This window comes from Microtus ochrogaster, chromosome 7 (genome assembly GCF_000317375.1).
Source record: "Microtus ochrogaster isolate Prairie Vole_2 chromosome 7, MicOch1.0, whole genome shotgun sequence".
Lineage (NCBI taxonomy): Eukaryota > Metazoa > Chordata > Mammalia > Rodentia > Cricetidae > Microtus > Microtus ochrogaster.
The window spans coordinates 2,674,792-2,699,179 of record NC_022014.1 but is presented as its reverse complement, the minus strand read 5'-3'; the positions used below and the strand labels follow the sequence as shown (position 1 = coordinate 2,699,179).

Here is a 24,388-nt window from a genome sequence, read left to right as displayed (position 1 = left end):
GACCAGCCTGGTCTACAGAGCTAGTTCCAGGACAGGCTCCAAAGCCATAGAGAAACCCTGTCTCGAAAAACCAAAAAAAAAAAAAAAAAAAAAAGGAGTTCCAATTGAGATCACCAGCTTAAAATGAGCTGACAGTGATTCAGAGCACTAGCTGCTCTTCCAGAGGACAGGTTTGATTCTTAGCACCCACATGGCAGCTCACAACTGCCTGTAGCTTCAGTTCCAGGGGATCTCATACCCTCTTCTGGCTTCCATGGACATCGGCATGCAAGGGGTGCACAGATAATGATGATGAGAAAAAGAAATACAGAGGAAAGGACATGGCTGCTCTTAGGCATGGTGGAGGCGAAAGGTTATTGTAGCTGTGTGGGAGACCATAGCCAGAGGAGGGGACATCTGGGAAAGCCCAGAGCAGAGCTGACCCCAGCTACGTGAGGAGATGGGGAGGAGGAGGGAGAGGGAACTAGGAGCAGCAGCTAAGAGGGCAAAGGAAAGAGAACAGGTAACCAAAATGGCTGGATTATACAGGGAAGAGCAGCTGGGGAAGGGGCATGTCAGCCCCTGGGCTGAAGAAGTTTGGAGTAGGGGTGGAGTATGCCAGCCAGGAGGGCCCTGTATCAGGTAGGGCCTGGGGGATGCAGGGAGAGCCTAGTGACCATGTCTTCTTTGAAATGTTTAATAGGCACCTCAGCCATTTGTCCCAGGTTTGAGACCTAACACATACATGCAGACAAAGCATCCATATACATAACATTTTAAAAATATAGGTAAATAACTGGATGGTGGTGGTGCACACCTTTAATCCCAGCAATTGGGAGGCTAGCCTGGTCTATGTAGAAAGTCCAGGACAGCCAGAACTGCTACACAGAGAAACCCTGTCTCGAAAAACCAAGTAAACAAACAAACAAATAAATAATTTAAAATTTAAAAGTAGGGCATGGTTAGAAATAAGTTCTGGGAGTTGGAGAGTGGTTAAAAGCACTGGTTGCTCTTTCAAGGGTCCTGAGTTCGATTCCCAGTGCCCACATGGTGCTCACAACCATCACGCCCTCTTCTAGTGTGCAGGAATACATAATAAATAAATCAATTTTAAACAAAACTGCTTTAAAAAGAAAGAAAGAAAAAAGTTCTGGGTCTCAGAGAAAGAGATCACCACTCCAACTGAAGAGTCTGGACCAGACAAACTTAACACTTGGTCAATGGGGTGTGCTCAGAAGGGCAAACACATGGAAGCAGGAAGTAAGCACATTTGTGGTCTGTAAGTTAATAGATTCCAATGATTTTTACAGATTAGTCACGGGATGCTAGTTCTGACTCAGGTGGACAAAGAGGCTGTTCTGGGGGATACAGCTAGTCCAAGATAAGTTAACTAGCTTCTGCAGCTGCAACATTCCCGCTTCTCCACATCATTGTAACTGTAACCAGTCACTTGGTTTTTCTAGAATTCTCATTAACAGTGTCTTGATCAGACAGACCTCCAACTTATCAGAACAGGAGCCCTCTTGGTGGGAGAAAAAGGCCCCATTATGCCTTTGTTTTAAGCTGCCAGGCTTTCGCCTCAGGTCAGGAGAGTGTTAAGAAGTTGGGCTTTTGTCATCTTAGAAGTTTGCTTCTTTTAAAGTTTATTTTTATTATTTTTAGGTGTGTGTGTGTGTGTGTGTGTGTGTGTGTGTGTGTGGTCTCTGTATAGATTTATACATGTGCAGAGACCCAAAGACGCCAAAGGGTTGGAAACCCCGTGAGCTAGAGTTACAGGTGATCCCGAGCTGTGCATGTGAATTCTGGGAACGGACATCAGGTCCTCTACAAGAGCGGTAAGTGCTCTTAACAGGTGAGCCGTCTCTCCAGCCTTCTTGCTGTCTTACTCCAGTGCTGCTCCCCTCCCTGTCATTCCATCAGGGATCTAGCTAACTGCTAATCCTCCAGTTTAACCTTTCACATCTTTCAGAAGCACTTTGCCCAGTGCTAAGATTATCACTAATACATTCTCCTTGTCCCTAGGGCTGGGATGCAGTAGGACACAAAAGAAAAACAAGATTTTGCCTTTCCACTACTCCTGGGTAGACCCTGCTCTGAGACCCTGGTGCCCAGTGCTGTTCCCCTGTCCCAGCTTCTGCCCAACATCCCTTCTTGCAACAAAGCCCTGGGTAGCCACATCCTTCTAACAGCATCCCTGAGACCAGAACCTGGTCACGACCCTCTGGTTGGTCAGTCTGTGGCTCCTGTGCTAACAGATGTACCCCACTGCTGTATGGCTGCTGGCTGTTTCTGATCCTATCACTAGATGTGGCAATGGTCTGGCTGTTGTTATGATAACCATCTAAGGGTTTCCAGCCAGGCTCTGATGCCCATATTGTCTTTTTACTGATGTCGGACTTGCTAATAGTGTTTGAGAAAGCCAGGGTTCAGGGTTCCGGTTTGAGGTAGCTATGGGTCACCTTTGTCCAGTTTAGCATATAAACCCTTCCTCCTGCTCAGGGGTATGGGAATCATCTGTCTTGCTTCTTTGTGAGAAATACCTCTGCTACTGAATTCCCTGAATGTGTCCTGGGCAGTTCTGGGCACACCTGCCATTCTTGAGGGTCTCACAATACCTGTGGCTAGTTCTTATATAACGGGACTTGATATTTTTGGAACCAAGGTGAGTCCCCACTCTGGCTCTGAGCTGCCTCTGAGAGCCTCTATGGAGGGGACAGTGGGGTATCCTGACCCTCCTATGCTGACAGCAGGGACTCTGTAGGGAGCCAGTTACTGACAAATTCTCAGGTCTAGAATTCTTTGGCATCTTTGTTTCGGCCACAAGATGGGTGGGAGAGATTGTGTCTGTGGCAGAACCAGGGTCATTTTAATGGGACACTGTAAACTGTAAAGTGAGAGTGCCCTGAGTTTGGCAGCACTGCTGGCTTCTACCTACTGTGTGCCTGTGAGGTCGTCACAGGCTCCAAACCAGAAATGCCCATGGATGCTGGCTGATGGTGTCTCATTGGGGCACACTCTCCCAGCTGTGAAAGGTTGGGCCCGGGATGGAATCCAGGTGATCTCTGGGTTCCTGCCAGGAACACAGAGCTTCCAGAATCAGGCTAGTTAGGTGTTCCTTTGGCCCTAAAAGGGCAAATTCCATTGTAGAGTTGGGAGTGGGGCAGGCACATGGTCTATCCCTTGGGTCTCTGCCCTTCAACCACCCAACCACTCCAGTAGCCAGAGCTACAGGAAAGTGTTGTCTAATTGGTCCACAAACAGGAGAGCTTGGCTTGGCCCACTGCGGGCTCCAGGCAACATCTGTTCTTGGATTTGACAGCAAAGTTAGTCACAGAAGCCACAGTCCTGGGTTGTGGATGTCCCTGACCAGCACTGGACTCTTAAACCTCGGTTGCTCACTGAAGCAGCAAGAAGGCCCTTGCAGGATGCCCTGGGGAATTTCTGCAGGATGCACTGTCTGGGGCTGGACAGTGCACACTTAGCAGAGGACCCTTAGGCCTGGAACTCTTTGTGACATGTGTTGGGTATGGCTGTGTGTTCCCAGCGTGGGGGAATTGCTCCACTGGAGTCTCAGAGTTAACTAGATGGATGGTGGATTCTCTCACCCATAAGACACACGCTGCATCTGGGATATCTGACACTTCTGTCTCTTCCCAACATTCCTGGTGATGCTGCTGCAAACAGGTAGTGACACCCATGTAACCCTGCTAGCAAAGGACTCCAGGTCTCCCCTCCCATCCTTCCTGAGGTCATATGCCACTTCCTCCCAGCTCTTCCTCCAAGAAGTGACCAGGCCAAAGCCCCCTGCCCACTTCCTGGGGCTTGAGGATAAAGGGGCTGAGAGGCCTAAGCTGGAGGACTTTGTGGAGACCGGGCATGGTAAGGGCACCATCCTCTCCTTTCCCAGATACCTTCACTGACTTTGGATTTCCATGCTCTCCATCCCAACCTAGGCAAGCCCAGTCCCCTCCACACCTCTCTATGCTCCTGTTCTTGCCCAGAATCATGCTCAAGTCCTCTCCACCCTGACCCAGACTACTTCCAGGCCCCTCCAACTCCTGGCCCCTGTGCTTCTCTCTACAGATGTGGAGCTTGCTGTGTCTGACCCTCCTCTTTGTTGGGTGTACCACTGCTGGAACCCCAGGTGAGTCCTTATCCCTAGCACTTCTTCCATTCTACAGAGCCTCCAAGAAACCCTGTCCCCAGGACTCTGGGGGGCATGCGCATGGCCTGCTCTATCCTAGTGTAGGTGGTAGGTTGGGCACTGGTCCCCTGACATTTTACTTGTTGCTTGCAGAACCTGTGTCTGAAGATGTACTGGTGGGCATCGTGGGGGGTAACAGCGCCCCACAGGGGAAGTGGCCATGGCAGGTCAGCCTAAGGATCTACAACTACTACACGGCCTCCTGGATGCACATCTGTGGGGGCTCCATCATTCACCCACAGTGGGTGTTGACTGCTGCCCACTGCATTCGCAAGTGAGTTCCTTTGCCATCCAGTGCTGGGTAGGATGAAGGGTAAATCGGAAGGGTGGGGCCAACACCCCCACGGTACTAGAATATGTCGTCACAGCTTCTTTCTGCCCTCAGGAGAGATGCTGACCCTTCATCCTTCCGGATCCATGCTGGGGATGTCTACCTCTATGGGGGCAAGAAGCTGCTGAGAGTGAGCCAAGTCCTCATGCACCGGGACTATGTCAATGCTGGCCTGGGTTCAGATGTGGCTCTGCTCCGGCTAGAGAAACCCCTGGACTTCTCTGCCAACATCAAGCCTGTCAAACTGACCTCTGGGTCTCTCGAGGTCAACGAGAAGGATGAGTGCTGGGTGACTGGCTGGGGTACAGTGAGCATGTTCGGTAAGTATTGGGGAAGGATGTGAGCTGTGGGAACACACTTGCCATCTGAGGATTCCTTGTGGGTGGTACCAAGTTGTGGGTGGTACCAAGTTGTGGGTGGTACCAAGTTGTGGGTGGTACCAAGGTCCTGGGAGCAGGACCCAAAGAGGAAAGAGAGAGTTGCAGACCAACATGGACTAATCTAGCTACACCTCCAAGTTACTCTAGATATCCGCCGGAGTCTCTGCATCTGAGGCCAATGACACAGTTGGGTCCAGAAATCAAGATTCTGAGATGGAAGGATTGGTTCTTATTTTCCAACTAATAATAAAGTATTCTGGAGAAAATGTCAGCAAACAAACCCTTTTGTTTGGCCCTTGACAGACAAGTGGACAGAATCCATGTGTCCAAGCAGTTATGGGTGAACATGGCCCCTTCGGGCTGCCATCCACACATTCTTTTCCACAAAGGAGAGACTGATGCTTGTAGAGGCCTTAGACAGGGATGGAGCTACACTGGAGAGAGGCCTCCCCTCCACTCCAGGTGGAGCAGTAGGGTCGTGGGATGGCTAGGGGAATCTATGCACCAACTGGTCCCACCTCTCTTCTCCCCAGCACCACTGCCTCCTCCCTACCGCCTGCAACAGGTGCAGGTGAAGATAGTGGGCAATGACCTTTGTGAGGAGCTCTACCACAACGCCTCTGGCCACCACAATCGAGATCGGAGAATCATCCTACAGGACATGTTATGCGCAGGCAGCGAGGGCCGAGACTCCTGCTATGTGAGTCCCATCCACCTCCCAATCTCTGTCCTCATTCCCACGTCAGAGCCAATAACCATCAATGCTTCTTTTTCTCCCAGGGTGACTCAGGTGGCCCCCTGGTCTGCAGGGTGGCAGGCTCCTGGAACTTGGTGGGAGTGGTGAGCTGGGGCTACGGCTGTGCCCTGAGAGACATCCCTGGGGTCTATGCCCGCGTGCAGTCCTTCCTGCCCTGGATCACTGGTCAGATAAAGAAGTTCTCCTAAGACCAGCTGCTGGCCTCATTCTGGTCAGCCGACGACGGCTCGGCTTTCGTCACGATTCCCGGATGGCCGTGCAGGGCTTAGGCTCTGGAGCGCTGGTGCCCAGTGCGCTGAGCACTAGCTACTGAAGGACTATTTCCTGGCTTCTTTAATAAAAATGTGTTGCACATTCACGTTTGAGTTTTTGTGTGAATACAAATCTGTTTTTTTTCTGTAGTGGAAACACCTATAGATGCTGTTTTAATGGTTTTCTAGACAAGTAAGCAAGGGCTGAAGTCACCAGACATGGGGCTTGGGCAGTCTGCACATGTTCCCCAGGCACCCTGAACAGTTATCAGGCTGATTCTTGTCTCTCAAGCACCTAGCATCCCTATAGCATCCTGGAACCTGGATATGGTAACATTGTGCAGTGATAGGAAGGGTGACAATCCCAGGCGTCCAGCCTTGGGACAATGATTCTCTGACCATTAGCAACGTCACTCTAGGGCCAGGAGACTGCTGCAATGCTGATGTCCTTCCTGTACCTCATTTGTGTTTTTTTTTTTTGTTGTTTTTTTTTTTACCCCAAGACTCTGTAGACTCAGTTATCCAGTGTGGCTAAGGTTATCTGAGTGGCTTGGGCTCTTGCCTTGAACTACACACAGTGGCAGCTATCTTATTTCCGGAGTAAGGATGAAGGCCAGCAGCTACACAGCCTCCCTCACAGAGCGATTCTGACCCTGGGTACATGGTGGGTGGGGGTTGATAGAGAGGGGCTGACTAACTCCATTCACTAGAAGCAGCAGAAGGAAGGTGGGAAGTGTCAACCTCAGACTAAGACAGGGATGTCCCTTCGTCCAGAGGCTCCACCCAGGAGCTGGTAATCTGCAGAGGTCAGCCAGGTGCATAGCAGTGAGCTGCACTGGCCTTTGTGACTTGTAGGAGATGGGAGGGGCCCGATGAATGCTATACTCTGATGAGCTTCACCTTAAGGGGCCAGGGGTCGAGAGGGGATGGAAGAGGCTCTGACTGGGGTTCTGCTGAGTCTGGAGGGGCAATCAGAATTGCAGGGAAGATCATAGGGTCCTGTGGGGCTCCCAGCTGGCTAAGCAGGGGCCTCAAGGCAGGGCAGGTTTGACCTCTGTTCTTCTGAAGGGAAGCAGGTGTCTTAGCATGGTTTCCTTCCCTTTCCTGCCTGTAGCTGAGCAGAGCAATGAGAGAGGGGACTGTCCAGGGGGAGCGGCAGTCATCTGATTCCCATGGCTCCCACAGGCATCTGGACAGTGCCGCTGTCCTCAAAGGTACCACATGCTCTCTAAACACACACACACACACACACACACACACACACACACACACACACACACACACAGAGGCCCCTATTTATCCAGCACATCCCATCAAGAGCAAGATCCGCCCTGTGCTTCCAATACCTCTTCAGGACAGGGAAGGTGGAAGGAAAAGGCTTTTCTGTAGCACACAACTTGGGTGACATTGCTTCAGGGTCAGATGGCAAAGGGCAGAAGAACATGGAGTTTCTGACTATGGCTATTCCATGGCTCCCAGGATGCTGGAGTTGGGTTGACCCGGTTCTTTCTTTTCTAACTCCTCCTTCCTGGGGGTAAGCAGGGGGTCCTCAGGGTGGTGGGGCAATGGGCACTGCTCCTCTGACTGAAGCAGTCAGATTCCCCACAGCCTGTGCTTGAGACCCTTCCTGTGCCACCCTAATGACTTTTTATTTTCTGTCGGTGACATGGTGGGAGCCAGGGCTAGGGAAGTGTGGTCAGTGGGCTGTTTGAGTCCACTGTGCCCAGCTGTGCTCCATGTGGTACTGGATGCCCATGCCTGCTGTGAAGCATTCTGTGTGGTTTACAGGATGCTAATATCTAGAACAGGAGAGCCAATACTTGTCAACACTTCTAGGTGCCAGTCAATATACCAAAGGTGTCCTTCTGCTCTTCAGAAGAACATGTTAGTGTAAGTGCCCCTAGTCTACCTATCAGGGTACAGAAATATTCCCTCAGTCTCTGGCCAAAAGCTAGTGGTCACAAGTGAGCGTGTGTGTGTGCATGTGTGCATGCATGCATGTGTATGTGTTTGTGCTTTGTGCATGTGTGCATGTGTGTGTGCCTGGATGCGTGTGTGTGTGTGTGTCTGGGGGGGAAGGGTGCATATGTGGAGATCAGAGGACAGCTGTAGGAATCAGCTCCCTTCTCCTACCACGTGACTCTCAGGGATGGAGCTCTGGTTGTCAGGGTTAGTAGCTCTTGTACCTGCTGGGAATCATCACACCTGCCTCCAGCCCCAGACAAGATCTTTTTATTTGTTTTTTTTTTCCTTCTTCCGAGACAGGGTTTCTCTGTGTAGTCCTGGCTGTCCTGGAACTCACTTTGTAGACCAGGCTGGCCTTGAACTCACAGATCTGCCTGCCTCTGCCTCCCAAGTACTAGGATTAAAGGGTGCATCACGCCTGGCTCTGAGACAGGATCTTCCTATGTTTGTAGCCTTGCCTGGCCTGAAACTCACTGTGTAGGCTAGGTTGGCCTCAGTATCCACCATGACGCCTGGGACAGAGTATACGTCTCACTAATTTTCACTGAGTGACCTTTGCCTGGAGGCTCAGAAAGTTGATCCCACTTGATAGACTCTAAAGTTGGCGGGAGGGGTGGGGAAGGAACCCCACCTCACCTTCCTTTATAGGATGGCACCGACTTCCAGAGAATATACCCTGGTGATATTCCTGCTGTAACCACACTATTACCCCTAGCAATTAGCTTTGTCTCCACATCCCTTACTGATGATGATATAGTAGCTTCCCCCTGCAAGGTCCTGACAGTCATCCACAGCAAATGAGGGTAGCAGGTCTGTGGAGGCACCCTCACCAGGCTGAGTGGCTGACATGCCTTCTTCTACATGTCCCAGGAGCCCTAGGTGTAATGTCCTCTGCTGGGGCATCTGGGGCTGAGGGTAGCTGGTGCCTGCAGGCCAGTGTCTAGAGAGGCACACACTTAGGTGGTTTGAAGTCTGAGAGCTGGACTTGGTTTACACTCATCCTTTCTCACAAATGGCTCCAGCCCTATCCTTATCTACAGGGAAGCAGATGAGTTTTCATTAATGGACATTGTTGATTTGGTGTTTTTTGTTTGTTTGTTTGTTTGTTTTTGTTCTTTCTGTTACAGTGCTGGGGGTTGAAGCCAGAGTCTTGGGCTGACAAGGACTCTGGCACTGAGTTATGTCCCCGGTCTGACATTGCTGCTTTTTTAAAAAGCAAAATGCTCTCTAAAAGATGAGACAATTAAATGTAAAAGACAAGAAAATTAAATGGAGAAGATCATAACTGAATGTTGCTGCAGTCTGCACAGAGATGTTTCAGCCAAGCCTGGCCTTCCTCAGGGCCGAGCCCACTGTGCCCTGACGCCTTTGACAGGTGCTTCTGTGAACACACAGCTGGCTGGTCTCTAGTGAAATCTCGGCGTAAGCAAACCTTTTAGGATTCTATTAGTGTCAGAACCCTTTCTGGAATGTTCTTGGTAAACCCGTTTTCAAAAAAACAATGACCAATAATAACTCCCGGGACATTACCTGGGGACACTCCTGTGTCACACTCACTGGGCACAGCTCTTTCCTCCCAAGGCAGGGGAGATTGTCCCTGTACTCCAGATTAGGAGCAGAGGAGATAATGGTTTCCCTAAGGCCACACAACTCAGAAAACACAGGCTGAGGACCAAGCACTGAGAGTGTCAACCCTGGACCTTTCCCCCTGCTCACCTCTGAGCCTGGTGCCATGAGAAGAGAACAGGGCAAGTGTGGCCCTGGGCACTGAAGACAAGTCAGTACGTTGAGACCAGCTTTGTGAGGTAGAGCTGTCAAGACCCCAGGCTTTTCCCTGACACTAGCTCATCTCAATCCCAGGGACATTCTGCTCTGTTCCCGACTCCCAGGCTAACGTCCCATCTGTTCAAGGCTCAGACTGAACATCCATTAAGGCAGCCTCCAATACTAGTCAGGGGTATTCTGACATGCTGCTTCACAGCCAGGGCTCCCTCACCAGTGACTGAAATTGTTTCTGCTCCCTCAACGTCAACCTGAGAATGCTGGGAACCAGTCAGCATCACATGTGACTGAGCAAATATTGATGTGGAGTCCCCTCTGTGTGCTGTGATTACCATTAGTGAATAAAGAAACTGCCTTGGCCTGTTGATAGGACAGAACTTAGGTAGGCCAGGAAAACTGGACTGAATGCTGGGAGGAAGAAGGGCAGAGTCAGACAGAAGTCATGGAGCTGCCAGAGATAGATGTGCTGAAACTTTGCTGGTAGGCCGCAGCCTCATGGTGATACACAGATGAATAGAAATGGGTTAAATTAATATTTAAGAGTTAGCCAGTAAGAAACAAGAGCTAATGGGCCAAGCAGTGATTTAATTAATACAGTTTTTGTGTGCTTATTTCGGGTCTTAGCTAGCCAGGCAGCTGGGACTAACAAGGAGGCACTCCTGTAACAAAATCTAATCATGTGGACAATGTATATTTCTTCCTGGATCACCCAGAACTCAAGAGGAGGACTTTTGGGGTCTTGCAAAAGTACTGTCCCTAACCCAGGAGCTGGCTCAACAATAATCCATGTTTCCCTTGAGCATAGGCTGGGATATATTTGGAGACATTGGAAAACCTTGCCTGAGCCTCTGATCAGCTGTAGTTTAAGTGTCCTGACAACTCCAGTCATTTTACTCCAAGACAATGATGGCCCAGCACCTCTTGCAACACCAGCCCTGAGCAACCACATCCTTCACCTAACGGCATCCCCGAACCCAGAACTTGGACAGGACCTCTCATGTGTTAGGTTGTGGCTCCTGAGCTAACGGCTACCTGACCCAGATCCTGGGCCCCCTAGTTCTCTCTGATCCTATCGCTGGATGTGCTCGTTCATGGTGGCCTGGTCCCGTCTCTATCAGGGCGGCCAGGTATCCTGTCTCCAGGTCTTGTTGCCTAACAGTGACAGCAGGACCACTCATGGGGGCCTCAGGTGATCTTACCCAGATAAGGCACCCTGGGCTTGCAACAGCCACAGGAAGCAGGAAATGGTTTTCCTTGAGTGATCTCGTGGGTCACTCCCCAGGTTTTGCTAGGCTCCTTGGGAGACGTAAAGGGGCCAACCCTGAACTCACCTGCTGTCTGTACTCGCACGCAACTGCAAAAACAAGCATCTCTTGTCTAGGAGAACCTACTTCTCCCTCTTTTGCCATTCCCAGTCTTACTTTGTTTTGTTGTTTGAGACAGGGTCCCACTGTGTAGCCTTGACTAGCCTGGAGCTCGTGATTTAGACAGACTGGCTTTAAACTCAGAGATCCACATGTTCTCTCTTTCTGTTGGGATAAAAGGTGTGTGCCACCACATCTGGCTAGCTGTTTCCAGTCTTGATGGTCCATGCAGGTTTCGAGGCTACACCACAGCTAGACTTCCTTTCAGACTGCGATTCCCACCTCACAGTCCCCCCCCCTTCCTTGCTACAGTGCAAGGGTCCCAGGGCCAAGCACTCTATGCCCTGATGCTAGGCTTACATGATTCTCCCAAAGCACCCTGACCCATTATGGGGCCGCCGGACTCACACTGTCCCCATGCACAGGTTCTCTGTACACTTAGTCCAAGCACTCAGGACTTGATCTCACTGTATGAGGACCTAGGTCAGATATGCATCTCCCTTGCTTCCTCCATACTCCCCAGAGAGAGCCAGCCCCGAACAACCGGGTGTGCTATTCCATCAGTACTACCTGAAACCTAAAGCCACTTTCTCAGAGCTTGGAGACCTCAAGTTCTGAGCAGGGATGGTCATTGCTTTCTGCGACACCTTGGGAAAAGAGCAGGAACATGTTTCCAGTGACTGATGGGACCCTTTCTTTTCTTTTCTTTTTTTTTTTTTTTTTGGTTTTTCGAGACAGGGTTTCTCTGTGGCTTTGGAGCCTGTCCTGGAACTAGCACTGTAGACCAGGCTGGTCTCGAACTCACAGAGATCCGCCTGCCTCTGCCTCCCGAGTGCTAGGATTAAAGGCGTGCGCCACCATCGCCCAGCTGATGGGACCCTTTCTGAAAGATGGTATCATGGTGGCTGAAAAAGAGGAGGTTGCCATGGGGCTGGTGAGCCCACAAAGGAGCCTCATTCTTCTGGGTAGTGTGAGTGAAGGGACAGAACCATGGCAAGCCTAGGAATCTGACCCTGAGTATGGGAGATAGGCCCCTTAGGTTCCCACATGGAGCCTTGAACTGTCCCCAGTGTTCCAAAGCTGGGAACTTTGTAGGTAAAAGAACTGCTCTGCAGAGGGCCAGGCTGTAGTGGTGCACACCTTTAATTGCAGCACTCAGGAGGCAGAGGTATGAGGGTCTCTGAATTTGAAGCCAGCCTGGTCTACAGAGCGAGTTCCAGGACAGCCAGGGGATACACAGAGAAACCCTGTCTCACCGTCCCCTCCCTGCCTCCAGAAGGAAAGAACTGCCAGAGGCTGGAAATGGGTAGATTACTTGCCTAAAATGTCCCAGCAATGCATAAAACCAGGCATAGTTGGCACACAACTGTAATCCCAGTACTTGGGAGATAGAGAGGTAAAGGCAGGAGAATCAGAAGTTCAAGGTTATCCTAGGCTACGTACTGAGCCCGAGGCCATCTTGGACTACATCAGACTGACCCACATCTCTCTCACACACAGAATTACCAGCCACAAATTGGGAGAGAGCTCTGCCAGAGCCCATGGTGGTTCCAGGGCATGTCTGATGCTAAGATTTGTGGAGGAGAAACTCAAGATGGAGCTGCTGCCGGCAAGGATGTGGAGTGTGCGAGCTGCTGGCTCCCACACTGCTTTGGTATCTTTGGGCTTCACACTCCTACAACTGCTACAAAGAATGGGTCCTGGGTTCCATGCTGTAAACTCTGCCTATTAGTGTTCTTGGTGGCAAGGTTTTCAGCTATTCAGGGTAGTTTTTTGTGAAGTGTATTTGGGACCTATGTTCTAGACACTGTAGGCCCAGGGAGAGCCTTGGGCAGAAGCTTCCCTGTAATGTCGATAGCATGATTATACGCACTTAGCATGGGGGGGGCTGGTTAACCCGGGTCTGAGTGTCACCTACACAGCTGAAGAGGGTTATCTTCCCTGGACCCCCATGTTGCAAGTTGGGGTGAAGTAGGCACTCCTCCTCCAAACTTCCCCATTGTGTTGCTTTGAGCAGACGGTGACACCCTTATGACTGTTATTCTGGGTGCCTGGACCCAGGGAAGGACATAGTTCCCAACAGTCCCTGCCTGAGGTTAAAAGCCACTTCCTTCCAGCCCCTCCTTAGAGCAGAGGTCCTGCTCACTTCCTGGGGCTTGAGAATAAAGGGGCCGAGAAGCCTTGGCAGGAGGGAGCTCCCGAGACCTGGCATAGTAAAGGCATCAGCCTCCTCCCTTCCAGATGCTCATCTCTGGGTTCCAGTCTTCTTCATCACAGGCAAGCCTGGCTTCCTTCATGCCCTTCCATGCTTCTGTCTTCTCCCAGATCCATGCAGGGGCTCCAGCTCTCTCCAGCCTGATGGAAGCCACCCCGTTCACGTACTCTCTTTGTCTCTGTACAGATGTGGCGCCTGCTGGGTCTGACCCTCCTCTTTGTTGGGTGTACCACTGCTGGAACCCCAGGTGAGTTCTAACCCATGCAACCCATTCTTTCTACACTGGCTACATAAAGCCTAGTCCCCAGAGTGCTGGGGACATACGTGTGACCTGCTCTATCCTAGTGTAGGTGGTAGGTTGGGCACTGGTCCCCTGACATTTTACTTGTTGCTTGCAGAACCTGTGTCTGAGGATGTACTGGTGGGCATCGTGGGGGGTAACAGCGCCCCACAGGGGAAGTGGCCATGGCAGGTCAGCCTAAGGATCTACAACTACTACACGGCCTCCTGGATGCACATCTGTGGGGGCTCCATCATTCACCCACAGTGGGTGTTGACTGCTGCCCACTGCATTCACAAGTGAGTTCCTTTGCCATCCAGTGCTGGGTAGGATGAGGGGTAAATCGGAAGGGCGGGGCCAACGCCCCCACCGTACTAGAATATGTCGTCACAGTTTCTTTCTGCCCTCAGGAGAGATGCTGACCCTTCATCCTTCCGGATCCATGCTGGGGATGTCTACCTCTATGGGGGCAAGGAGCTGCTGAGAGTGAGCCAGGTCATCATACACCAGGACTATGTCAATGCTGGCCTGGGTTCAGATGTGGCTCTGCTCCGGCTGGAGAAACCCCTGGACTGCTCTGCCAACATCAAGCCTGTCAAACTGACCTCTGGATCTCTCGAGGTCAACTCGAGGTACCCATGCTGGGTGACTGGCTGGGGCATGGCCCACATGTTCGGTATGTATCAAGGAAAGGTTTGGGCTGTGGGAACACACTTGCCATCTGAGGATTCCGGGTGGGTGGCACTGGGGTCCTAGGGAGCAGGATGCAGGAGGGAAATGGGAGGTACTGATGAATACAGAGTGCCTCAGGATGTTTCTGCCAGACACTTTATTTATTTATTTATTTATTTATTTATTTATTTATTTATTTAAGATTTCCGTCTCTTCCCAGCCACTGCCCCCCATTTCCCTCCCCCTCCCCCAGTCAAGTGCCCCTCCCTCTTCAGCCCGAAGAGCAATCAGGGTTCCCTGCCCTGTGGGAAGTCCAAGGAACCCCGACGACCTCCATCCAGGTCTAGTAACTTGAGCATCAAAACTGCCTAGGCTCTTACAAAGCCAGTACGTGCAGTAGGATCAGAAACCCATTGCCATTGTTCTTGAGTTCTCAGTAGTCCTCATTGTCCGCTATGTTCAGAGACTCCGGTTTTATCCCAGGCTTTTTCAGACCCAGGCCAGCTGGCCTTGGTGAGTTCCCAATAGACCATCCCCATTGTCTCAGTGTGTGGGTGCACCCCTTGCGGTCCTGAGTTCCTTGCTCGTGCTCTCTCTCCTTATGCTCCTGATTTGGACCTTGAGAATTATGTCCAGTGCTCCAATGTGGTTCTCTGTTTCTGTCTCCTTTCATCGCCTGCCAGACACTTTAGATGTTCATCAGAGCTCTGCACCTGAGGCCAATGGCATGGCTGGGCCCAGAACCCAAGACTCTGAGGGGGAAAGTCCCTCTTCCTTCCTGTCCCCCATTCTCTCTCTTCTTAGGAATACTCTTTGGTCCTTGAACTATAGGCAGACAGATTTTTGTTGCATTATTTTTGTATCTATTTGGGGGGCATGTGTGTCACGGCACTCATCTCGCAGGAATGTTTTCTCCTTCTGAGTCCCTGGGCTTGAACTCAGGTCTTCAGAATTGACAGCAAGCACTTCTACCTGCTGAGCCATCTCGCCAGCCCCTATAAGGAGACAGAATCCATCTTTAGCCTCCTAGGTATTGGAGTTGGACATGGATCTCACAGATTGGTGTCTCCCACACACACTATTCCAGGGATGGATTTGGGTAGGGATAGAGCTATTCTCAGCTCCCAGGAGGAAAGGCAGGGTAGTGGACAGGTAGGAGGTATGCGCCACCAGCCTGGCTTCCTCTCTCCCCAGCATCACTGCCACCTCCCTACCGCCTGCAGCAGGTTCGGGTGAAGATAGTGGACAATGCCGTCTGTGAGCAGTTATACCACAATGCCACCAGGCACTGGAACCATAACTATAAATTCATCCAGGATGATATGCTGTGTGCTGGCAGCGAAGGCCGTGGGGCCTGCTATGTGAGTCTCATCAACGCCCCCCTTCCTGTTCCCATCCCCACTCCAAGGTCAGTACTTACTGAGGCTTCTTCCTCTTCTAGGGTGACTCAGGTGGCCCCCTGGTCTGCAGGGTGGCAGGCTCCTGGAACTTGGTGGGAGTGGTGAGCTGGGGCTACGGCTGTGCCCTGAGAGACATCCCTGGGGTCTATGCCCGCGTGCAGTCCTTCCTGCCCTGGATCACTGGTCAGATGAAGTTGTTCTCCTGAGCTCAGCTGCCGGCCTCCTACTGATCAACAGATGAGTTGGCTAACCTCTCCCAGAATCCACTGCTTCAGCCTTTGTGTGGTCTCCTGAACCTGTCCAGTCCCCTGTCCTTCTGGGAATCTGGACATCCCTGACCCAGGGAAGAAAGCATGGAGGATGGCTGGCTGGGTGGGTGCTCTCAGCTCGAGGGAGAGAGGAGTGGGATTTGCTAGGCATGCAGCTATTGAACTTTTGGCTGGTCTTAATAAAGGTTCTGCGCACATTTAAGCTCAGGATTTTGTGTGAGTTTGCATCTCCTCTTCTTTGGAAAAGAGGCCTACAGATGTTGTTTACTATATGTTGACAGAATCATCTGCCCACTCTGCTAAACCTGTTTGTACTGTGTCCTTGTCCTGGCCGGGTAGCTAGACAGTCACTGTTGGGCCTCAATATCTTGGCATCCCAAGAATGGGTGGTTACACTGTGCACAAAGAGTTTGGGGCCGGGGGAGATCTTCAGCCCGACAAAAGACTTCAGCCATCACCAGTGGCACAATGTCCCTGGGATCAGGGGACTCACAGGAAGTCCTCATCCTTCATCCCCACGTTCATTCTATGCTGGGACTCTGTAGATTCAGATACTCAGACCGTATGGACACGGTCACCTAAGGAAGATGGAGCTGGGAAGTAAGCCCTGGCCTCAGCACCCTTCCGCCAGAGCCCCAGGCTCAGCAAGCAGGTGTCTGAGCAGCCTAATGAGGGATCAGCAAGCCAGGATGGGGCTGGCGCAACTAGTCTCATCTAGAGCAGATTCTGAGCGTCCCAAGGAGGATGCCCACAGGCATGGGGCAGTGAGCAGGGTGTCAGGTCTGTGGTACATAGGGGACAGGGTCATAGCCTGGTTGGGACTAATCCAAGACTAAGAGAGATGAATGAAGGCTGCAGGGGCGTGAGAAGAGACCCAGTCAGAGTTCACCTGAGAGATGAGAAAGAGGGGGGATTGCAAGGGTGGTCTCGCCCCTACCACATACACCTTTCGGTATCTTACTGAGGAGGGTAGTAGGGGTGGGCTGTGCTCAAAGGTGACTGAGAACAAGCCAGTTCTGTGGCCTGCTGTGGGCCCCGAATATCAGCAAGCAGCCACCTGTGTCCACCCCTGCACCAGCTCCCAGTTCTCTAGCAGAGATCCTCCCCGGGATCACTGTAGCTTCTCTGTCCCACACTCAGGACCTGCATGCCTGGGACTGAGGGAGGCGAAGGGGAGGTGAGCCCTGCTACCTGTGCACATCTGTCTCTGCCATGTGTGACTTGGACATGGCTCTAAGGAGAGAACAAGAGAAGAAAAGGCGGCTTTTGCTGAAAGCTGAGAACTGGACAAGCTACCGTGGGCGGCAGAGTAAATCCTTGGAAAACACTCTTAGCTGTGCACCAGAGAGCCTCCAGGTGGTGCTGCAGGGTGTGAGACGGCCACTGTAGTTTGGGGTGCCTGTCAGGTGTGCAAGGGACCTACCTGGCCATCAGGCAGAAGCCCAAGCCTGTTTGTGCTCCGCAGAGAGAGAGCAGCCTTCCCCACTCCTTCCAGGGTCGTTTTGTCTTCCAGTTTTCTTTCTTTTGGAGAAGGGAGATCTACGTGGCCCGGCTGGCCTCAAATTCCCATGCCAAAGCTCTGGTGGGAGGGTGCCCACTCTTTTTATTGGCTTTTATTTACTATTTTACGGGTTGCTGGCAGAACGAAGGCGAATAGCCCGGCATGCACTCTGACAGCGCTGGGTCTGGGATGGGATGTGTGAGGGCAGTGATGGGAGGCAGGGTTTGGGACCTGGGACCTTTCTACCTGACAACAGGGTGTGGTACACACCATGCTTTGCTAGACTCCCAGCACCCTCCCTCCTCCTATGGTCCTATGGGACCTCACAGGCTAGGGGCTTAGTAACACAGACATACTGCACAGCCCTCAGGACCTCGATGGAAGTGGATCCTATCAACCTGTTGAGTTTGGCCTGACATACACTCTGGTGCTCCTGATGGGCAGGAGGCCAGATTGCTTTCTAGGGAGTGACCACCTTCCTCAGCCTGCGGAGGCCCTTAGGCCTGCCCAGGAGGACTCAATCCACTGTCTGTTCTCGGGCCTTGCATGTGTTGGGTGGACACTCTACCACTAGGCTACACCCCCAGTTTCCCCTGTGGCTGGGAAGGTAGATCTGTGCCTCCAGGCTCCGGTCTTCCCTGCTTACTGCTTCTGAGCACATGCATGTGACACAAGTGTCCCGGCTCTTCCCTTGCAGCTGGGACAGTACCCTGAAGAAATCCGCAGGATTTACTCATCTGGGTACAGGTTGATGGACGTTTGGGCTGTTTCCAAGGACGGTTCTTGGGAGTAACGCTGCTTTAGCAGTTTGTGTTTTGTGTGAACACATGTTTCTCTTGGAGGAGCACCAACTGTGACTGTGGACTCACACAGAATGTTTAAAGGATACAAAACTCCCAAGTCCGGAGCCGTGATCACATCCTGTTGGCTGTGGCCAGGGCTGGGGTTCTCAGTTCTCCGTATCCACCATCTCCTTGACTTCAGGAATTCTGGGGGTCATTCAGAGTGTCTTCCCAGGTTTCACCGGTGACAGGGTTTCTTTCCATATACCAGGACAGCTTCAAACTCACAGCGATTCTCCTACTTCAGGCTACAGAGTGCTAGGCTTACAACACTGAGTCATCATGGCTGGCTCTGCGTCCTTTCCTTTTTTGGGGACAGAGCCTCATGAAGCCCAGGCTGGCCTTAAACCCCTAAACCTCCTGCTTTCATTTTCTAAGAGCTAGGATTGCATGTTCACACCGCCACACCAGATGTCTTAGCTTCATTTTCACTGTTGTTTTGATAAAAAAACACCTTAACAGAGCAATTTAAAGGTGGAAGTGTTTGTTCTGGTCCCCAGTTCAAGGTCCGCTCCATCGCTGTGGGGAAGGCATGGAGGTAGGGGCCAGAGGCAAGCAATAATCAGGTGATAGCGCCAGTCCAGGGGCAGAGCAACGAATGCAGGCTGCGCAGCTCTCCTTCTGCGTTTCTATAGTCCAGGAGCCCAGCCAGAGAGCCGTGCCTCCGACAGTCAATAGGCCTTCCCACCTAAACCAGTGTAACAAGGTAATTCCCCGCTGGATGTCCAGAGGCCCTTCTCTCAGGCCGGCCTGTTGAGTTGAAAATCACCATTACCGCATCAGTGATCTGGACTGGGGAGTCCAGCACAGGGCCTCCCGCACGTTAGACGAGCCCTCTACCAACTGTGCCCCCTCCCAGCCAACTGTGCCCCCCTTCCAGCTCTCTTCTCCCTGCTTCTAGTTTGCATCTTTGTCAGGGCTAACAGTGTACATTTCACCACATGTCCATATTTTCTATTTGCATATCCTTTTTTGGTGAATGTGCAAATGTTTTTTTATTTTGTGTTTTTAATTGCTTCCTGAGTTCTACATAATGTATGTTTTGAATCAAAGGCTTTTAAACATTTAAACGCTCTATGGGGAACGGGTTTCGCTGCACAGAACGGGAGGATGAAGGTAAAGAGAACAAGTGAGAGGAGCAGAAGGGAGTCGAAGATTCTGAAGGAGCCAGTCCTTTCTCAGTTTGGTCCAGAAAACCATGGAGTCTGTCTATTGTGGGGACAAGACCACTCCGACTGGCCCTAGGTCTTGTATCTGCTCTAAGGTGGGGTGAAGGAGGAGGTAGGTCGACTGATGTCCCCCCCCCCCCAATCCTGCTGCATATGGCAGGGAAGAGCTGTAACCTCCATTTGTCTTCACATGGAGGCCAGAGAGCAAGGGACCAGCTCAGAGGCAGATTGCAGCCAGGTAGGATGGACGGAGTGGTCCTCACTGAAACCTGAGTTTCTCTTCCCCAGTGTGGGAAGGCTGCAGTGCCCCCTCCAGGCAGCCTTTCTGGTCCTGCAGGACACACTTTTCTACATCTAGGAGTCCAGCCTCAGGGGCTCCTCAGAAAGTTCTATATGAGCCTAGGCATCTGTGACAAGGCACCTTCCTCAGTGTCCCTGTTCCCACACCCAGCCTGGGTCTCCCTACTCCACCTCAGGTCAGAGGGGTCCAGTCTCTAGCTGCCTGAGCAGGACTTTCTGTCTGGCTGGCAGGGGTGTGGGCCAGGAGGTGTGACCAGGAGGTGTGGCCAGAGGTGTGACCAGGAGGTGTGGCCAGAGGGTGTGGCGGGGGCAGAGTACAGGGCTTTCCTCAGTTCCCAATCTTGGGTAGATTTTGAGAATTTCACTGATACCCTGTAGATCAGGGATTCCTTCTTAGGTGTGGGGAAACTGAGGCTGAAGAGAGTTGTTCAGTCCTCCTCCCATATATGACATTATGGGGCACGATGTGGGTGTTTGGGGTCTGCCTGTCCCATGGCCAAGGCTCCGGGTTGTGTAGTAGGGTCTGGAGGGATGCCTCAGCAGTTGAAAGCACATGGGGCTTTTGCAGATAGCCCAAATATGGGTGATTTGCAATGGCCCATGATTCCAGCCCCAGGGCATGAAATGCTCTCCTCTGGCAGCACCTGTACCCATGTGCACACATGGCTTTCCCCACATTATTGAAAATAAAATACATCTTTAAAAAAGAATGCATGCCAAATGTTTGACCTAGCTCTGCGCGTGCTCTGTATGACAGCCAGGGCTCCTCCCTCAGGTGTACTCTAAGGATGGGCTATTTGGGGAGGTGTCAGCTCACCCCAGCACAGATGCGTCCCCACAGGCCATCCTGCCTGGTCCAGGAACCTGATGTCACTCAGTTTTAGGGGCGTATCCTTCATGAAACAGATTCCCTGAGTCCGGAACCCTAGAGCCATCACAGGTCCCCATAGGAGGAACCTTTAGGGCCCTCGCCTGTCCCATTTCTGTTTGCCTCTAACATGAGGGGCCTGGTCTCCTCTTTACTTTGTCACCTAGTTCCCTGCAAAATTTTTTTTGGAAGGTCACAGGAGATTTATTGTTCACTTTTAAAAAGCATAATATATATATATATATATATATATATATATATATAATCATTAGGGAATTGGTCAGTTTCTTTGCTTATTAATGATTTCAAACAGAAACATTGGAAAGAGATAGCAAAGATTAGACGACTACCTACATTTTTTTTATTTTCATAACTGTTCATCTTTAGTACACAAATTAATTGTACCTTGAAATGTCTCACCATGTTAATTCAGAATTAGGAATGTGTTGCTTTTCATAAGACATAAAAATGTTAATCTACTACAGTTCTTTGCTTAGGTCTTAATGCTAAAATGACCTCAATTAATTTTACTTGATTAAAAAAGTTGATAGTCAATAACAACTATATAATATTCGAACGTATTATAATGTTGATATTCTGTGCACCACATATTTACAAAGTAGGAAATTAGTATTTACATGTATTAATTGAACTTAATGAGAATGATAAAGAACTGTAATTTTCTGGAAAGAACATGGTGGAAATCATATTATTGGTATTGAGACAGAAAATTTTCCTGTCAGTCATGCCAGATGTTAAATTTAAGAAATAAAATGCAAGTACAGGTTTGATCCAAGGCAATGTCATCCAAAGTGATTCCAGGCATTAAAACTGTTATTTCCTGTGTTTGCCTGCAAAGTTCTTGACACCTTGGATCCCAGGTCTGCTGTCCAGGAAGAAATTCCATCTGTGCAGCCATGCGTTCCCTTTGTTCTCACCAGACAGAAGGACAGAGGGAGGTCACAACTCGGCCTTGGTGACCCCATCCCAACTACTGGGTCTCCCAGGGTCATGGGCTAAATGAGTTTGCTGTGAGCCATGGTGGCTACTTGCTCTTAGGGCTCTGGTCTTTCTGTCTCGGGGATTCTGTACAAGAGTGAGGTTGGAGCTGTCCCCTCCTCCAGGGTCCTCACTTGCCTCAGGCTGCCCTTTGGCCCCAACTAGGAGGGTTGAGCATGTATCTGTGAATGGTTGCTGGCAGCAGTGCATCTCTCTGACATATGCAGTGATGAAAACCCAATGTGGTGCATGCCCTGTGCCCCTAACCTCACATGTAGAGCTCTGGCTTCCTAGGGCCTAACCGTTGTCCTCTCTGAGTCCATCACACACACTCTATGGCAGTATTCTCAGGAAGATTCCCCGTGACATGGTCAGTGACAACCCATGAAGAGCTGACATGTTGTGGAGGGAAGGATATGAGCGAAGGTTCCTACTCCATGCGATTAGGATGTGCACACAGAGTTCTCGGTCAGAGTGGGCAGGCTGGCTGTGCAGAGTCAACCCAGGTCCTCCTCAGGAACCCAAGTCACTGTTCTATTGCTGTGAAGAGACACTATGACCAAGGCAACTCATAAAACAAAGCATTTGATTGGGGATTCTTTTATGGGGATTTTGTTTGTTGGTTTTTTTTTTTTTTTTTTTTTGAGACAGGTTTCTCCATGTAACCTTGGCTGTCCTGTAACTCACTCTGTAGAACAGGCTGGCCCCAAACTTAGAGATCCACCTGCCTCTGTCTCCTGAGTGCTGGGATTAAAAATGTGCATCCCCACCACCCGGCTTGATTACAGGTTTAGAGGGTTAGTCCATGATCATTACGGCATAAAGAAGATCATGGTACTGAGCAGTAGCTGAGAACTTTACATGCTGGTCTACAGGCAGCAGGGAGAGAGAGAGAGAGCCTTGCCACAACACTGACATCTTCCATCTCTAGGAGCAGCCCCTCTCATGTTAACAGCACATGGGAGAGGAAGGGAACACAGTGCACGAAACAGCAAGGGCAGCTGTGTTGTTGAACAGATTTTTAAAAATCGGGCTATTTTTAGAAGAGGCCAGTGATACGCTCATCCTGTTTTGGCAAATACCTCTGCACATGCTGTATAGCATGTATCTGCCTCATTATGCAGTCACGATTCATGTTGACTCACATTTGTGACAGTGCTGGCCAATAATACACAGTAAACCATCTCCCCACATACAGGGTGGCATTGTCATAGGATTCACCGGGAACCTGCCAACAGGGAGCAGCCTCAGACTTGAGCAGCCCTAGGGTCTCAAAGCAATCCCGACGTTATTTATAGGGGCGTAACCCGGGAAGTTGCACAAATGTCCAATAAAGGTGCTGGAGGCAGTGCACACCTGCGATCCCTGCACTACTGGGTGTGGTGCACACCTGTGATCCCTGCACTGCTGGAGGTGGTGCACACCTGTGATATCTGCACTGCTGGAGGAGGTGCACACCTGTGATCCCTGCACTGCTGGAGGAGGTGCACACCTGTGACCCCTGCACTGCTGGTGTGTGGTGCACACCTGCGATCTCTGCACTCGGGATGCTAAGCCAGGATGATCATGAGTTGGTTGTCAGCTTTGGCTACATAGTGAGACTGGATCTTTAAAAAATCTAATAAAGAACCACTGGGAGACAGGGGACAACCAGTACGTGTGTGACATCAGATGAGACAAGCATGAGGACCAGGTCCTTTGGGTGTCAAGTTCAGGTGGAGGAGTGGCAGTTCTCCTAGTCAGGGTGCTGGTGCTCTGTGTGACATTTCCTCAGTGTCATTAAAGTCTCCAGAGGGACACAGTCAGGGCTGGGGAGGTGACTCAGTTGGCAAAGTTTGTGCCTTGTAAGTATGAGGACTTGAATTGAGACAGAGGACCCTTGAACATACCGATGAGCCAACCTAGGCTAACTGAGTAAGCTCCAGGCAAGAGACCTTGTTTTAAAAAAATGACACAAGCCAGGCAGTGGTGGCACGTATTTATTTATTTATTTATTTATTTATTTATTTATTTATTTAAGATTTCCGTCTCTTCCCCGCCACCGCCCCCCATTTCCCTCCCCCTCCCCCAATCAAGTCCCCCTCCCTCCTCAGCCCGAAGAGCAATCAGGGTTCCCTGCCCTGTGGGAAGTCCAAGGAACCCCCACCTCCATCCAGGTCTAGTAAGTTGAGCATCCAAACTGCCTAGGCTCCCACAAAGCCAGTACGTGCAGTAGGGTCAGAAACCCATTGCCATTGTTCTTGAGTTCTCAGTAGTCTCAGCACTCAGGAGGCAGAGACAATTGGATTTCTATGAGGTCAAGGCCAACCTTGTCTACAGAGCAAGTTCCAGGACAGTCAAAGTTAAATAGAGAAATGCTGTCTCAGAAAAAAAGAAAAAAGAAAAGAAAGAAAAAAGTGATAGCTGAGGTTGACGTCTGGTTCCCACAATGTGTGCACACACAGAGACACACGCACATGAGCAGACATGATGAGGGACAGCCAGTGTCAGTAACAGCACGGACAGGCACTTGTCACTCTTCTGACTATTGAAGAGAGGTGGAGACACATTTCCCCAAGGGAGCAGTTTTCTGTTGTCTAGACAAATGGAGATCTGACCCAAGATGCCAGCCATTCCAAGCCAGCAGGTTCTGGACACAGGACACCTATGTGTACAATGATAGCAATGACCCGAGAGCCCTGAAAAGGAACGCAGCAAAACTCATGGCTGCTTCCATGCACTTTAATGAGATACAGAGGGCAGCTGACCGCACACTGAAGGTTCCTGGGTGGCAGGGACAGGAGTGGTCAGGGGTCGGGTAGAGCAGAGTTGATGAGGAGCAGGGGGACAGGGAAGATGATGGGACAGGAAGACAGGGATG

At 50.8% G+C, this 24,388-nt stretch overlaps 3 protein-coding genes across 3 annotated transcripts in view; all 3 read left to right on the top strand.

Moving 5' to 3' along the window:
• The window catches only part of LOC102001719 (serine protease 28-like), an 8,753-nt gene extending 4,854 nt beyond the window's left edge, over positions 1-3,899 (top strand). The window contains exon 4 of the mRNA XM_013347024.1: positions 3,750-3,899. Within this exon, the coding sequence (XP_013202478.1) occupies positions 3,750-3,899 (150 nt within the window). The remainder of the gene's footprint in view (positions 1-3,749) is intronic.
• Positions 3,900-4,062: 163 nt separating this feature from the next.
• Positions 4,063-5,839, top strand: LOC101993791 (serine protease 29-like). Its single transcript, XM_005349100.2, has 5 exons — positions 4,063-4,123; positions 4,277-4,457; positions 4,569-4,834; positions 5,428-5,594; positions 5,675-5,839. The coding sequence occupies exons 1-5, from the start codon at positions 4,063-4,065 to the stop codon at positions 5,837-5,839; spliced, it is 840 nt and encodes a 279-aa protein (XP_005349157.1).
• Positions 5,840-11,911: 6,072 nt separating this feature from the next.
• On the top strand, positions 11,912-15,786 carry LOC102001446 (serine protease 29-like). The gene is made up of 6 exons (XM_005350215.1): positions 11,912-11,947; positions 13,415-13,475; positions 13,627-13,807; positions 13,919-14,184; positions 15,375-15,541; positions 15,622-15,786. The coding sequence occupies exons 1-6, from the start codon at positions 11,912-11,914 to the stop codon at positions 15,784-15,786; spliced, it is 876 nt and encodes a 291-aa protein (XP_005350272.1).
• The last annotated feature ends 8,602 nt before the right edge of the window (positions 15,787-24,388 follow it).